Consider the following 14,654-nt stretch of genomic DNA (forward strand, 5'->3'; position numbering starts at 1 on the left):
GCTATTTTAAAGCTGCTAGCCGCTGGGTTTGTGCTGTTTGCAGTCAAGTTTCGTGTGTGTGTGTGTGTGTGTGTGTGTGTGTGTGTGTGTGTGTGTGTGTGTAAAGAGAGGGAGAGAGGGAGAGGTGGGTTTTAATATAGGTAGATTTCCATCTTCCCCAGTTTTAGTTTCAGAAAGTCCTTCCCTATTGAGTGTTAGCTAAGTATGATTTATGTTCACATAAAACCTTAAGAAATTGGGGGCTCCTGGGTGGCTCCGTCAGTTGAGTGAGCGCCTAACTCTTGATTTCGGCTCAGGTCATGATCTTGCGGTTGTGGGATTGAGCCTCTCTGTTCTGAGCATGGAGCCTGCTTAAGATTCTCTCCCTCTCTCCCCATTTGTACTCTCTCTAAAAAAAGTAAAATAAAAACCAACCTTAAGAAATTTACTGTTTAGTCCAGTGGTAACTTCTTTTGATATTTGCTGTGAGGTGAATACCTATAAAACCCAGAGAAATCCGAGTCAGGTCTGTAGTTTGGTGAATTGCATGTGCGTGGTCAGTTTCCTGGTTTTGCTAATGAACCATATTTACCTGGATGCCACCACTGGGGGAAATGGGGGACAGGCACTCAGGATCTTTCTGTTCTGCATTTGTAACTTCTTGTGGTTCTATCCTTATCTTAAAAAAAAAAAAAAAATCAAACCGCCAATCGGATTTACCAATTCCAATCATCGAATCATTTATTCTCTGTTACTTTGTAAAACATCCTTATTAGTTGTGAAATATATTAGGGTGTTTTAGAGTTGTGGTTACGCTTATTTACTTTGGGAAAAATAGACATCATTCGATATATGGTCTTCCTGTCAATGAATATGGCATGTCCTATTTATTCAGACTGTATATTATTTCCTAATAAAACGTGTATAGTTTCCTTCACACGTATTTGTACACGTATTATTTGTAGATGCGATTCCTAGATTCAAGTTCTCTCTGTTACTGTGGATGAGTCTTTTCTCCACGTATGTTCTTTAACCAGCTTGTGCTGGTTGGAATCCCCACACCCTTTAAATACATGAAATTCTTTTAACTTGGGAAAATGCTTTTCATTCTGCAATTAAAGACAATGTTTAACAGGCTTTTACTCGTTCCTTTAACCTGCTCTCGGGAACGGTATGGTCAGTTATTTACTGTAATGTGGATTTGGGTGAGTGGCTATGTTCTCCATCCAAGTGAATGGGGGGGGGGGGGGCGTCCTTTATGAAGAAATGTTAAGTTACGTTCCGTAAATTTAATGTTAACTCCATTTTGTTGAATTCTGTTTCTTTGAAAATTGTGGAAGTGCTGTGTCTTGGGGTGCACATGGTGTGCTACTTGGGGTGCCCTAGGTGCAACCAGGCTGAGTGGACAAGCTGGGGTGTGCAGTCCAGAGAGTCCGTCTAAGTTGGCCACAGACTGACGCCTCTGCTTTGTCGCCTGGGGCCATAAGGCCTGTGTGGCCACTCAGGAGGTCAAGAAGGCCTCTATCTGGGTGAACCCCAGATTTGAAAGCACTCAGAAATGGAAAATGTATTGTTAACCCCCCTCTAGGTCAGTCTTATGAAATCAGGCTGCTGGAGAATCGGAAGCTGGGAGACTTTCAAGATCTGAACACGAAATATGTCAAGGCAAGGCTGTGGGGCCGCCCTCCCTCCCCAGGGGTTGGTTGGGGTCTGGGAACCTGGGCTTGCCGAGGATGGGGCTCAGGAGTGGCCGGGAGGTTTGGGGAAAGCTCCAGAGTGGGAACGGGTTCCTGTTCCCTGGAGCGTGTTGTCTCAGGGGCCAGGGGCAAGCCGGTGGCACTGAGGACCAGAGGGGCCTGGGCTGATCGAACGGGCTCTGGGTTGGGCAGACTCAGGTTGGAGCCAGGCTTTGCCACTTACTGAACTTCCCTGAGCTGTCGTTAGCTCATCTGCACAAAAAGGTATATATGCACGTGAAACACTTAGTAATCCTGGAAAAAGGGGTCGCCATCATTTTCACTGTATTATTGGGGTTCTGAGTGGGGAGAAGCACGCAGAGCTTGCGAGCAGGGAAGGGAGGCTCCAGCAGGAGGGGCCTTGGTCTTGAAGGGTAGGAGGTTTGCCCTGGTAGGTGCTTCCTCTTGGGTCCTTGTTGGCCTCACACCTGGCTGTCCCCTCCCGGCCTCCCCTCCTCCAGAGCATTATCCGAGTGGTTTTCCACGACCGCCGGCTGCAGTACACGGAGCACCAGCAGCTGGAAGGATGGCGGTGGAGCAGGCCCGGGGACCGGATCCTGGACATCGGTGAGTCCCTTGGGCTAGGAGGGGCCCAAGGCACTCCAGGCACATTGGGGTTCTTCCTGGATGCTATCGGACTCATGCCTGTGGGGGACACTTTAGTGCACTATTGCCTTGGGCAGAATGCTGTGGGAGCTGGCACAGGTGACCGTGTCCTCAGGCCTGCCCTCGGGGACTTCCCCTTTCAGTGGCATGAGAAGGCCTGTTGTCGGGGATTACCCGGAGGCTTTGCAGAGGGTCCTGCCTTAAAGGATTGTGATCTGTGATGGAGGGAAGCTTGGGCATCACGGAGACAGGCAGCAGAAACTGAATTTTGGAGTCTTAGGCACGGCTCCCGGGGTCTTTTATCTATAACCCTGGCAGCCATTTGGGTTTTGGAATTTAGAACTTAGAATGACACCAGGGTGCGTAGACCCCCAAGCTGCACAGAATGCCTCCAACAGGCAATCAAGCACACTGATATTTCTGCAGCAGAATAGAATGACTGGTCACACGAAATGGGACAAAGACTCTAAATAGCTTCGTGGCACTTCAAGTCGGGCTTTCTGCCAAATGGGTCACGCAAAACGTACTTTTCAGAACTTTTGGCATTTCAAATGGTGGTTAAGGCATTTGGACCTGTAATGAGAGTCCTTCCCTAAATACTTGGGAGTGGCTGACACTTGCACTTTTGTGTATGTGTATGTGTGTGCAGATATTCCACTGTCTGTTGGTATCTTGGACCCCAGGGCCAGCCCGACCCAGCTGAACGCTGTCGAGTTTCTGTGGGAGCCTTCGAAGAGAGCCTCTGCATTCATTCAGGTAGGCGGGGGAGCGGCTGTCCTCTGGGGAAGCCAGGAATCTCGGGGCCCACGTGTAGTTCCTCAGAACAGTCCACCTGCAGGGCCCTGCTGGGCTCCTGTTCTCTTTTGCAGGGACATATCCCGAAGGGGAGGGGGTGCAGGAGTGTTGCCCGTGCACAGAGCTAGCTGGTCCCTGGGGCTGGGAAAGGACTTGGCATGTTGTAGAATCCTGGGTGGGGTTTGCTTATCAATATATAAGCTTGCTACAAAATAAGCATGTCTTGGCGTACAGAATATGAAATAAGATTTTTTTCCATGATAGTTTCTAAGATTAAATTATTTAGTGGTCAGGCACCTGGTATGCATTCAGGGGCATGGCAGGGCCGCTGTGCTTCTGGGCTGGCACAGGCTGTCTCACTATATGTCCCTTTCTGAGCCTCTTTGTTTTCCCACCTGTCTTACAAATCGGACAATGAGCATAAAGTCATTACTGCAGTACCTGGTCCATAGTAATTGCTCAGTAAAAGTTATGACTTTTGTTTTAAAACATAATTACAATATTCATACTTTATTTAATTTATTTTTTTAAAGTTTATTTATTTGGGCAGAGAGAGCATGCATGCATGCATGCAGCAGAGGGGCAGAGAGAGGGAGAGAGAGGTCTCAATCCCATGAACCATGAGATCATGACCTGAGCCGAAACCCAGTTGGTTGCTTAACTGACTGAGCCACCCAGGCACCCCTCTTACTGTATTTTAAAGTCACTATTACAATAGTGTTGTATTGCCACAGTAATACATTATTATAGTATTATAGTGTTAATATCCATTGAGTGTGGTTGGTTCTTAGCAGAAACACAGAGATGGTTCCAGCCCCCTGGTCATGCTTCTGGCCTGGCCCCAGGACCTGGACACCAGGGCCACTGGGGGCTTAGCCATGGTCCCTCCTGCTCTGCAGTCTGTGGGGTCTGCCTGGGGAGAGAAGTGAGGGTGGGGCTACTGGGGTCCGTGGGCCTGAGCAATGGCAAGGACTTCGCTGGTCAGGCAGGGCCCCCGAGGTCAAGGGACAAAGGTGGGAGGGCATGTCCTTTATAAAGCGGGACAGAGGGCCGGCCATTGGCCTGGGGAGAGCGGGGAGGCTGACACAGATCTGCACCTGACTAGGCAGGATGGAAACCTTCATTGGCCAGGGGCACTTGCGGAGCCCAGGGCCGGTCCCTCTTCTTGCTTCTTGCCCACGTTTCCCCTTCCAGGTGCACTGTATCAGCACAGAATTCACCCCGAGGAAGCACGGGGGTGAGAAGGGGGTGCCTTTCCGAGTGCAGATTGACACATTTAAGCAGAACGACAATGGGGAATACACAGAGCACTTGCACTCGGCCAGCTGCCAGATCAAGGTGTTCAAGGTAGGACATCCTTGCCACGTTCCGCCCGGGGTCACACGTGCCCACGGGTCCCTGCCTGCGCTGGACAGTGACACCAGCACGTTGACCTGTGCCGTCCCCCTGGAGGCCCAGCAGGGGGCTTGGCGTCCCTGTAGCCCGGGGCTCCCTCCTGGATTCCTGAAGAGCATGAGCAGTATGTCTTGGGGTGATGGGCCTGGCCGCTGTGGGCGTCCTTCTGCGTGTGGCACCTTCTGTCTCCCGTCACCACAGATGGCCGTGCCCAGCTCTACTTTGTAAGAATGTCTGGACTTGAACGTTTTTAGGTTTTTGTTTTCCTCCCATGCACTTTGTAGCTGGCCACAGATTCCGTAGTTCGATTCTCCTTAAACTCAAGCCAGGAGGCCCCTTGCAGGAATCCTGGCCACAGATGTTCTTACCTAGGGCCCGAGGCCATGTCGCTGTCTGCAGTGGCCTCCTGTCAGAGAAAGAAATGTTTTTGGAGGTACCTCCTCCCTTGTCCTTCCTTGCTCACCCCCTGCAGTTGCCCGTTACTACTTTTCATCTCCTCGGTCTGGACTGATACTTCCCAACGATGATTCGTGGCCGGTGACGCAGCTGAAGGTCCTGCGTGGCCTGGGGAGATGCAGGGTCACGACGGAGCCTGTGGCACCCCCAGGGGCGAGGGCGGGCGGGCCGTGTGGATTGGGACACCTTGGTCAGTTAGCGGTGCCGTGGTAGCACCCTTCACAACCCTGCTTCAGGATCGGGACTCCTTGAAATCAAACCCACTCTATCGGTTGCCTATTGCTGCTGTAACAAATTACCATACGTTTAGGGGCTTAAAGCCACACACATTCACGATCTCCCAGTGCTGGAGGCCCGAAGTCTGAAAGGGTCTCCCTGGGCTCAGTTCCTTTACGGAGGCTCCAAGGGGGGAGAATCCCTTTCCGTACCTTTTCCAGCTTCTAGAGGCCTCTGCCTTCCTCGGCCTGTGACTTGTCCACCTGTCTTCAGAGCGAGCGAGAGTGGCCGGGCCCTTCTCGCCACACCTCTCCAACCTCCTCTCCTCCCTTCCTTGCCCACTTCTGCGGCCCTGTGGTTACATTGGACCCCCCGGGATGATGCAGGATAACCTTCCTGTTTGCATCTCACACTGCTAGCTCTGTTAACTCCACATGCAGCCTTACCCCTTTTGCCGCATAAGGCGACAGCCTGTCGGCTCTGGGGATCAGGACGTGGCCGTCTCTGGAGAACACGCTTCTGCTGACCTTGTCCACTGGTGCACCGGGTGCCGCGGCCTCTGGTCTTATTGCCTGCTCTAGGATCTCACAATTCTGGGTCCGGTGGACAGCTCCACAGCTGTGCTGCTGGAGGTCTTTGCCTGTCCCCAGTCATCCTCTGTCCTTGTCATATACAGACCACATTTGTGGTCCTTCTAGCCGTACTTGTCCTCAGGTTCTGTGGCATCCAGTGGAGTTCCTAGGGATCAGAGGCTGTGCTGGGCAGCAGGAGAGAAGGGACAGTGTCTGCCCCCCTGGAGCACCTAGGCCTCCCCACGCCCCCTACCAGCTCCCCTTTCTACACCTTGAGGCAGAAGCTCAGGGGCGAGGGCTCTGCCCACCACACTCCTGGACCGTACACTGGCTATTATTGAGGAATTGGTCTGGAAGCTTCTTTGAATGACTCAAGAAAGGTCTTGGCATCTCCTGCAGGGGTGTAGGGGCCCCTGTCCCCTGAAACTGGCTTCTCAGAATGCCTGAGGAGGTGTGGCCACCCCATGCATCCAGCCCCATCACAGAAGCAGTTCAAGCAGGTGTGCGCAAGCACCGGGCGGAGCCTTGCCAACCTGTCCGTCATTCTTCCACCCCTACTCGCCCCCATCACTGGGAAGCCTCCTGCTTGTTGGAGCCTTGCCCTGAGGCTCTGGGTACATCAGGGCCTCTGAAGAGACAGGCAGGACCCCTCTCTGACCAGCTACCTCCCCCAGGCCTCGCTGGGCCAAGTGCCAGCCCCACACGCAGGCTCGCCCCATGTCTCCTGAGTGGAGAATCCCTCCTGTTAGGGACAGGAGCGGGAGGCAGACGAAGCGGGGTATGGGTCCCGCAGGCCCAGCTCTTTCTCTGAACACCGGATCTGTCGTTCCTGTCCCCAGGTGACCGACTCCCTGCAAACCCATTTCCATCTAACATGGGTATCACATCCCCCCTGAGAGCTGTTTCCTAAAATGCCCTTGAGCTGGGAGCCAAAAGCTGTAGCCTGAGGAAGGTGCATAGAGAGTCTATGAAGGTGCCATTGAGCTTGGGAGCGGGTGGATTTTGCTTCACGCCAGGCACAGTCCACTGTGTATGCGGTGAGACTGCTCTGTTCTGGGGCTGCTTGGAGTCTTGATGTCTGAAGCCACCAACCAGGCTGTGAATGTCCAGAGCACCCCCGCGGGCAGGGCCGCTGTGGCCGGCCTGGTGGTGGTACACACCCGGGCGCGCTCTCTTGGACTCTTCACCTGGTCGACACTTAGTTCTGCTTCAGTTTTTTTTTTTTTTTTTTTTTAAGACCTAACAGCCAAACAGGTTCCTCTTCATTTTAGACAAGTGACTTGAGCCTCAGTTTCCTTACCTGTAAATGAAAGAACTGATGGAGCTTGTGAGGCCTGGGCCCCTCTGTAAGTCGCTCAGGGGTGCTTGGTGCCCAGGCGAGGCTCTGTCAGGATGGGGGTGTTACCCTGTGTGGGTGGGGCGTGGGAGTGGGGAGCTGCAGCATAGTCCCAGGAGCTGGGGGTCAGGAGGCCTTCACGAGTGTCCAGGGGCTCCTAGCCTGCAGGTGTGGACCACACTTCCTGCACTGGTAACCCAGGGAGTGCAGTGGGATCTGCCATGGCTCCCAAGGGTTTGTCCATGGGCCAGTGGCATTGACCTTCCCCGTGAGCAGCCAAGTGGCAGGACCCTGGCAGGCTGTGAGTTCCCTTGGGTGGGGAAGCGCAAGGGCTCCAGGAAGAGGACTGCGTGCTTGCTGCCCGGGAGGCGAGGGAGACGCTGTCCTGTGCAGAGATCCTGCCTGGGCTTCTGGGCCCCGGGTGAGGTGGGTCGTGTGCAGGCCTTGGGGACTGTCGCTCAGCCCTGGGTCTTTCTCTGACAGCTGCCCCTGCCCACTTTGGGCTAATTGGACCTCTGTGCTCTGCACTTGCAGCCAAAGGGAGCTGACCGGAAACAGAAGACCGACCGGGAAAAGATGGAGAAGAGAACTGCCCAAGAGAAGGAGAAGTACCAGCCGTCCTACGAGACCACCATTCTCACAGAGGTGAGCTGGCCGGGTGCCCGGTGCGGGGCCCAGGCCTTTCTGCCGGGAGCAGGACGATGGCACTGTTGGTCTAGATTCTCGGGAAATTGCCCACCTTGAAGGAATGCTTCTTTTGAAAGTGCCCATTAGATTGTGGTAGGTTCCCGGGTCCAGAGCTGTGTTCATGCGATAAGGCCGGGTGGCCAGAAATAGCTTCCAGCTCTGGGCTGCCATTTGCACTTTACAGAATCGGGTTATTATTATTTTTTTGATCGGTAAAGGCCCTAAATCCGAAAGGTAGAAGAGAGCGTATGTACCTCAGAAAATACCTCTCCCAAAGGTGCCCTAGCCTCGAGCTTTCCCCAAGGGCAGCTGGTGTCTCTGGGTCCACCTGTGTCTGGCCCAGCTTTCTCTGCAAAGGAAGCCAGCTCACACACATTTGCTCCACACGTGCTTGTTTTGCACCAACAGCACGCGCAGACATGCTGTTCTGTAACTGTATTTAATAGCCTATGGGAGTCTGTTCCCCATCTGTTCACAAAGAGCATTCTAGTACTTTATCCAGTGGCGTGGCCTCCGTTGTGTAGCTGGATGGCCTACTGGAGGACATCGGGTTCTTTCCAGGCTCTGGCTATTTGAGACAGGGAGCATTGGATGACCCCGTGCACGTGAGGTTCTGCATGTGGTAGAAAGACCCGCGGGCTTCCTTTCTCAGCGGGCTTGCTGCTTGGTGGTTTGGACAGGTGTTGGAATGGGTTTCCTCCTAACCCCGACACCGACAGCAACCCGCTGCAGCCATTCTCTGTCCAGGGTACGTCTGAGACCCTCGCCTCACAGGCTCTCCTTCCTCCTGTCACAGGTCACCGCTGGTGCCACCTCTTCCTGGGTGGGCTCTGTTGTTTGTTTAAACAGCTGTTCCCCAGTGTGTTCTGTAATCAGTACAGCCAGTGGGTGTCTGTTCACCGAATAACTTGAAAGGCCCTCCACACACGCATGAGGCCCAGCGCCGGCCATGGTGGGGTTAAGGCGATGTCAAGGGTGAGGCCCGGCTACGGAGCATCTAAGAGAACAGTGGCCAGTCCTGGTCCTGGCTGATGGGGTGTGTGTATGAGCACGTGTATTCAGCCATAGGCAGAAGGCTGTCTGCAACAAGGTAGTCTGGAAGCCAATTTGGCGGCACAGGCCGATACGTACTGGTGTTTCATCTAACTTGGGATACAGTGGCCAGTGAGCCCTGGGGCAGGAAGAGCCTGCCTTACTCTCGGCAGCAAAGCAGTGCAAGGCCCTGCATTTAGGAATTAGGGCTCAGACCGGTGGGTTCTCCTCAGGCCTCGATCCCTTCCCCTGTGGGTGATGCCATCCGGGTTGGCCTCCATGCTCCCACTGCCCTGCATCTACAGACACCTCTTCCTTCCCGGCTGAGCCTCAACCTCTCTGCTCCGGGCTATCTCCTGACTTCCCCAGGGGAGGAGAGGTCCGGGGGTGCTTCAGAAACCCCCCAAGTCCTTGTCAGAGCGGTGTGGTTGGTCAAAACCCCCACCTGGCCTGTGACCTTGTGAGGTGACAGTTTGTCGGCTTTCCTCCTTGGCTCCCGGATTTAGCACCAACAAATTCCAACCCACGCTCACCACAGAGTTAAATATTTGCCAACCTGTGGTTCGGCGGCTGATAGTAAATCTTCAGGAAGGCTTCAAATTGGCCCTCTCCAAAGAGGTGTCCTCACTGGGAAGGGAAGAAGTGAATACTGGGTCTGCTGGCTGCCCCAACAGGCAAAACCTGTATGTCTGTGCTTTCTCTGGGCGATTCTCACATACGTTCATTTTTGGCTTCTGCACAAGAAGTTCCTCGGAGGCCAAGGATCACATCTTCCGTGTGGCTTGTCTCCCTGAACTCCTAGCAGGACACCTGACCCACACTAAGCACGCACAGAATGATGGTGAAGGGGGGCTGCCCCCGGAGATTGAGCAAGTGCCTCCTGCCCTCCAGGGCCCGTCGGCTGATTCTGGTTTCAAATAGTGCAGGTTTTAGTTCTGAGCTTTACTGATGATTTTTGTTTGGGAGTTACCTGGGTCCAGTGCTCCCTGTTGCGTGCATTCACCCACATTTGTCTGTGCCTGGGAAACCTGCCTCTGGGCAGCTGGCTCTCTCCTTGTGGACCCAGGTGATGGATGATGTTTCTTGCCCTCGCTGGTGTGGCTGCTGGGAAGCTCAGAGAGACACATGCCACACCTTGCTTGCTCTGGGTATGACTGAATGGCAGGTGTCTTCTCTGCGTGCTTGGTTTCTTCTGTGTGGCCCAAGTAACCCATGCTTTGCTGGCTCACACGGGCCCCGGGAGAATGTGGGCCAGGTGTTGAGGGCTCGGTGGTTGCATGCACCGGCCTCGATGGCTGCTGCTGCCCGAGTTGCCCCTGAGTACGATGGCCCCCAAGTCACCACTGCCCTGTGCTCTTTCTGCAGTGCTCCCCGTGGCCCGACATGGCCTATCAGGTGAACAGCGCCCCATCTCCCAGCTACAATGGCTCTCCAAACAGCTTTGGCCTCGGCGAAGGGTACGTCTGCTGTTTTCTCCCTCTAAGAGTCCATGGAGTGATCGTGGGTATAGGCTCCTTTCTGGATCTTCTTCTCTGCCTTTTCCCTCCTTTAGTACCTTGGCATTGATTTGGGTTTCGGGGAGGTGTTTGTAATATTTGCACAGCTTTCTGTGCGTGGACATGTGTCTGTAAACACCCATCTGTGGGGCAACAGCCCACAACCCGCCTGCCCACGCCTTCCCCCGGTAAAAGCAGGTTGGTCTGCAGGGGCCCTCCAGGGCAGAATGGCCCCCTACACAGATGGGGCCTTGGGAGGCAGCTGTTTGGGTGGCTGCAGTGGCCGCAAGGGGCCTTCTTGGTTCTCTCTGTGATCCTTGTGCACGTTCTCTGGGTAGCAGGGTCAGCCCAGGGTGATCCTGGCCCCAGGTTTCAGGGCTTGTAACCCAGAAGTGGCCTCGTTACTGGTCACCCAGCTCTGCAAATGCACAGGCCACACTGACTCTAAGGTGACGGTAGTGCAGGGGCTGGCAGGTGTCGGTCCGGCCTTTCCCGGGGTTTGTGGCACAGGAAGGGCCCATGGCGCCCTGTGATGGCCGTGCACATCTTGATCCTGTTCCTGGGGGCAGGGGGAGATGTGGGCGTGGAACCTGGGATGCCTTAAAACTTGTGCTTGTCACACAAGAGTGTTTATGAACTTGATTTCACAAGGTGAGGGGGGCTGGGGGGGGGCATAGAAAAGATGTCATGTTCAGAATCAGGCGGACCGTGTGTTAAATCCCACCTTTTGCGGGGGCAGTTCCTTAACCTCCCTCAGTCTTGCTCTCCCCACTACCAAGGGAGTCAGGATTCCATGCAGGGTCAGGGGAACGTGTGTAAGGTGCCCCGGGCCTCAAAGACACGTGACAAAGCGTAGCTGTTGTTACCAATGACTGGTCTGAGGGTCATCCCTGCAAGGGCCTTTTTTTCATTGTTACTGTGATAAGGTACACACAAATTGAAATTTACCATTTTATCATTAAAAATTTTTTTTAATGCTTATTTTTGAGAGAGAGAGAGAGCGCGCGTGCCTGCAAATGGGGGAGGGGTAGAGAGAGAGGGAGACATAGAATTCGAAGCAGGCTCTTGGGTCTAAGCTGTTAGTACAGAGCCCGACGGGGGGCTTGAACTCGCGAACCGCGAGATCATAACCTGAGCCGAAGATGGATGCTTAACCAACTGAGCCACCCAGGCACCTCTGGGAGGGTCATTTTAAAATGTATCTCTCTCTTGGGGTGCCTGGGTGGCTCAGTCACTTAAGGGTCCGACTCTTGGTTTTGACTCAGGTCGTGATCTCATGGTTTGTGAGATCGAGTCCTGTGTCAGGCTCCACGCTGACGGTGTGGAGCCTGCTTGGGGTTCGTTCTCTCTCCCTCTCTCTCTCTCCCTTTCTCTCCCTTTCTCTCTCTGCTCCTCCCCTGCTTGTGCTCTCTCTCAAAATAAATAAACTTAAAAAAAATAAAGTGTATTTTTCTCTCAACTTAAAAATCCAGATATTTAGGGGTGCCTGGGTGGCTCAGTCGGTTAAGCGTCCGGCTTCGGCTCAGGTCATGATCTTGCGGTCTGTGAGTTAGAGCCCCTCGTTGGGCTCTGTGCTGACAGCTCAGAGCCTGGAGCCTGTTTCAGATTCTGTGTCTCCCTCTGTCTCTGGCCCTCCCCCGTTCAAGCTCTATCTTCTTCTGTCTCAAAAATAAATAAACATTGAAAAAAAAATTTTAAAAAAATCCAGATATTTAGGATTTTAGGATATTTAGGATTAGAAGGTCTGTGCCTTCTCTGTAGCAAGCCCTTGAAGGGAGGTCAGTGTGCCTCCAATGATGAGACTGTTTTCCTCATGGACGGACGTCCCGGGGTGGCTGTCATTCACTGCAGGATGCCTCCCTGGGGAGCCCCCAGCCCTGTCCTGTCTCCGCAGAGAGAAGTGTTTAGCTGCCGCTGTCCAGGCACCAAGTCACTGTGCAGAGTCGTGTCTGGGGCTTTTAGGGCAGGTGCCCTTCCCTGGGGCTGAGGCTGGGGTGGAAATGGTGTGGGAGAGAATCGGATGCAAACAGACCCTGAGCTTGGGGTGGAGGGGTTATCGCTGGCCCGGCTGTGTTGCCAGCCAGAACATCGTGTCTACCCTGAACGGTTGGTCAGGGATTTTGAGGGGCTGTGCAGGTGGTTACTGCCTGCACTCTCTGACCTGGGAAATTCTGGACGCCCTGCTGCATTTGCAGCCAACACCATACCTGAGGGGAGGTGAGAGCCCTGGCCCGGGGACCTTCCTGTGTCCCGGAAGGCATCCTCACACCTTATGACCTGTTCTCTTCCTTTGCAGGAACAGCTCTCCGACCCACCCAGTGGAGACCCTGCCCTTGGGCAATGATGTAAGTGTCTGCAACCAGGCTCTCTGGCCGCGTGTCCCTGGGTAGACCCTGCCTGGTCATTTCAAGGCCCCTTCTCTCTGCCTGCAGCACCTGCTTCCATCGGCCTCGATCCAGGACGCCCAGCAGTGGCTGCACCGAAACAGATTCTCACAGTTTTGCCGGCTCTTTGCCAGCTTCTCGGGTGAGAGCATCTCTGTGTTCTATCTGTCTACCTACCTATCTGTCTATCTATCTGTCTATTTTTAATTTTTTTTTTCCCTTAACGTTTATTCATTTTTGAAAGAGAGAGCATGAGCGGGAAAGGGGCAGAGAGAGGGAGACACAGAATCTGAAGCAGGCTCCAGGCTCCAGGCTCCGAGCTGTCAGCACAGAGCCCAACGTGGGGCTTGAACTCATGAACTGCGAGATCATGACCTGCGCTGAAGTCGGATGCTCAACCGACTGAGCCACCCAGGCGCTGCTATTTATTTTTTATTTTTTAAAATTAATTTATTTATTAAAAAATTTTTTTTGTAAACGTTTATTTATTTTTGAGAGAGGGAGAGACAGAGTGCGAGCAGGGTAGGGGCAGAGAGCGAGAAGGAGGCACAGAATCTGAAGCAGGCTCCAGGCTCTGAGCTGTCAGCACAGAGCCCGACGTGGGGCTTGAACCCATGAACCATGAGATCGTGACCTGAGCCGAAGTCAGATGCTTAACCGAGCCACCTAGGTGCCCCTATGTTGTTTTTAAGACCCATGTCTTAGATCTTAGAAACATTTAACAAAGCTAGTTATCTTCCAGGACTCTCCCACTGTGCCTGCAGGGCCGTGGTTTTGTCCTGGGGACCCAGCATATTGGTCACTCACTCACATTTGCCGACCCTGGGCCAAGTGCTAAATTAGGAAATCCTGCCCCTAGAAGTTTCCAGTCGAGGGTGGCTGTTAGAGCGGACCATGTGGGTCCCATGGGGCGGGCTCTAGTCTACCTGGGAAGGGCCCCCTTGGCCAAGCAAATGAGGCCGCTTAATACTCAGCAAGCCTTCCTGGTAATGCTGCCTGTCGGTCACACGGTCTCCAGAGCCACGACCTGTGAGATGGTGGTGAAGCCACAGGTGAGAAGGGGAATCTGGTCCTTCCTTCTCTAAATGGTTGTTGAAGCCCTTGCTGACAGGGCTGTTAGAGACCCAGAGCCAGGGCTGTGGGGTATAAGGGTAGAGTGAGCAGTGAACATTGCCACCAAGCCGAGTCAGCTCAGAGTGACGGGGAGAGGAGAGTTTTGGCCAGAACTAGAGGAGCGACCCCCAAGGGCATCTGTGGCAGTGGAAGGAGCACCGCACGTGGTCATCTTTCAGCCCAGCTTCTGTTAAGACCTTCCTCTGTGCTGGGGGGCAAGTACGAGGATGGTGGGACAGGGACGTTGTCCTCAGGGGTCCTTGCAGCTTCGAGTCAGTGCAGCTGTGTGAACCAGGCGTCTCAGCGCAGTGTGACCCTTCTGTGATGGGCAGGCTGTGAGGAGGGACGTGGCCCTGGCCGGAGAGGAGCGAGGAGGGCTGCTGTCTTAAGGTGGGGTGCTCTGCACAGGTCTTCCTGAGAAGTGCCCTTGAGCAGAGGCTGGGCCAAGGGAGGGAAGTGAGCCAAGTGGGGAGGGGAGACAGTGAAATTTCCAAGCGGGGTGAAAGTGCAGAGGCCACAAGGTGGATGCCTGACTGGTGTGACCACAGAGCAGAGAGAGTACCCAGGTGACTGGGGCCAAGGGAACTGGGGAAGGAGGTGAGGTCAGAGAGGTACTGAGGGGCCTGGTAGAAGAGTGGAGGGAGTTTGGCTTTTACTCCGTGTCGGGGAGCCATTGTGCCTACAGAAATACACCTGAAACTATCTTAACTGTGGCAGGAAAAGGGGAATATGGATGTTGTCACTCCTGGCCATGTGGCTGTTGGCCGGTTTTCAGCAGAAGGCTCGTAGCATACTTGTGCCTCGGAGAGTCCACATGGGCACAAGCCTGTAGAGGACTCCTTGAGCTTTGA

At 53.9% G+C, this 14,654-nt stretch overlaps 1 protein-coding gene across 2 annotated transcripts in view; it reads left to right on the forward strand.

The window, feature by feature from the left end:
* TFCP2L1 (transcription factor CP2 like 1) overlaps positions 1-14,654 on the forward strand; it is a 58,665-nt gene that overhangs the window by 30,922 nt on the left and 13,089 nt on the right. For both annotated transcript variants that reach the window (XM_023259241.2, XM_023259243.2), the window contains 8 exons: positions 1,568-1,644; positions 2,177-2,282; positions 2,971-3,077; positions 4,311-4,463; positions 7,626-7,736; positions 10,176-10,267; positions 12,603-12,651; positions 12,739-12,832. In XM_023259241.2, the coding sequence (XP_023115009.1) occupies positions 1,568-1,644; positions 2,177-2,282; positions 2,971-3,077; positions 4,311-4,463; positions 7,626-7,736; positions 10,176-10,267; positions 12,603-12,651; positions 12,739-12,832 (789 nt within the window). The remainder of the gene's footprint in view (positions 1-1,567; positions 1,645-2,176; positions 2,283-2,970; positions 3,078-4,310; positions 4,464-7,625; positions 7,737-10,175; positions 10,268-12,602; positions 12,652-12,738; positions 12,833-14,654) is intronic.

This window comes from Felis catus, chromosome C1 (genome assembly GCF_018350175.1).
Source record: "Felis catus isolate Fca126 chromosome C1, F.catus_Fca126_mat1.0, whole genome shotgun sequence".
NCBI lineage: Eukaryota > Metazoa > Chordata > Mammalia > Carnivora > Felidae > Felis > Felis catus.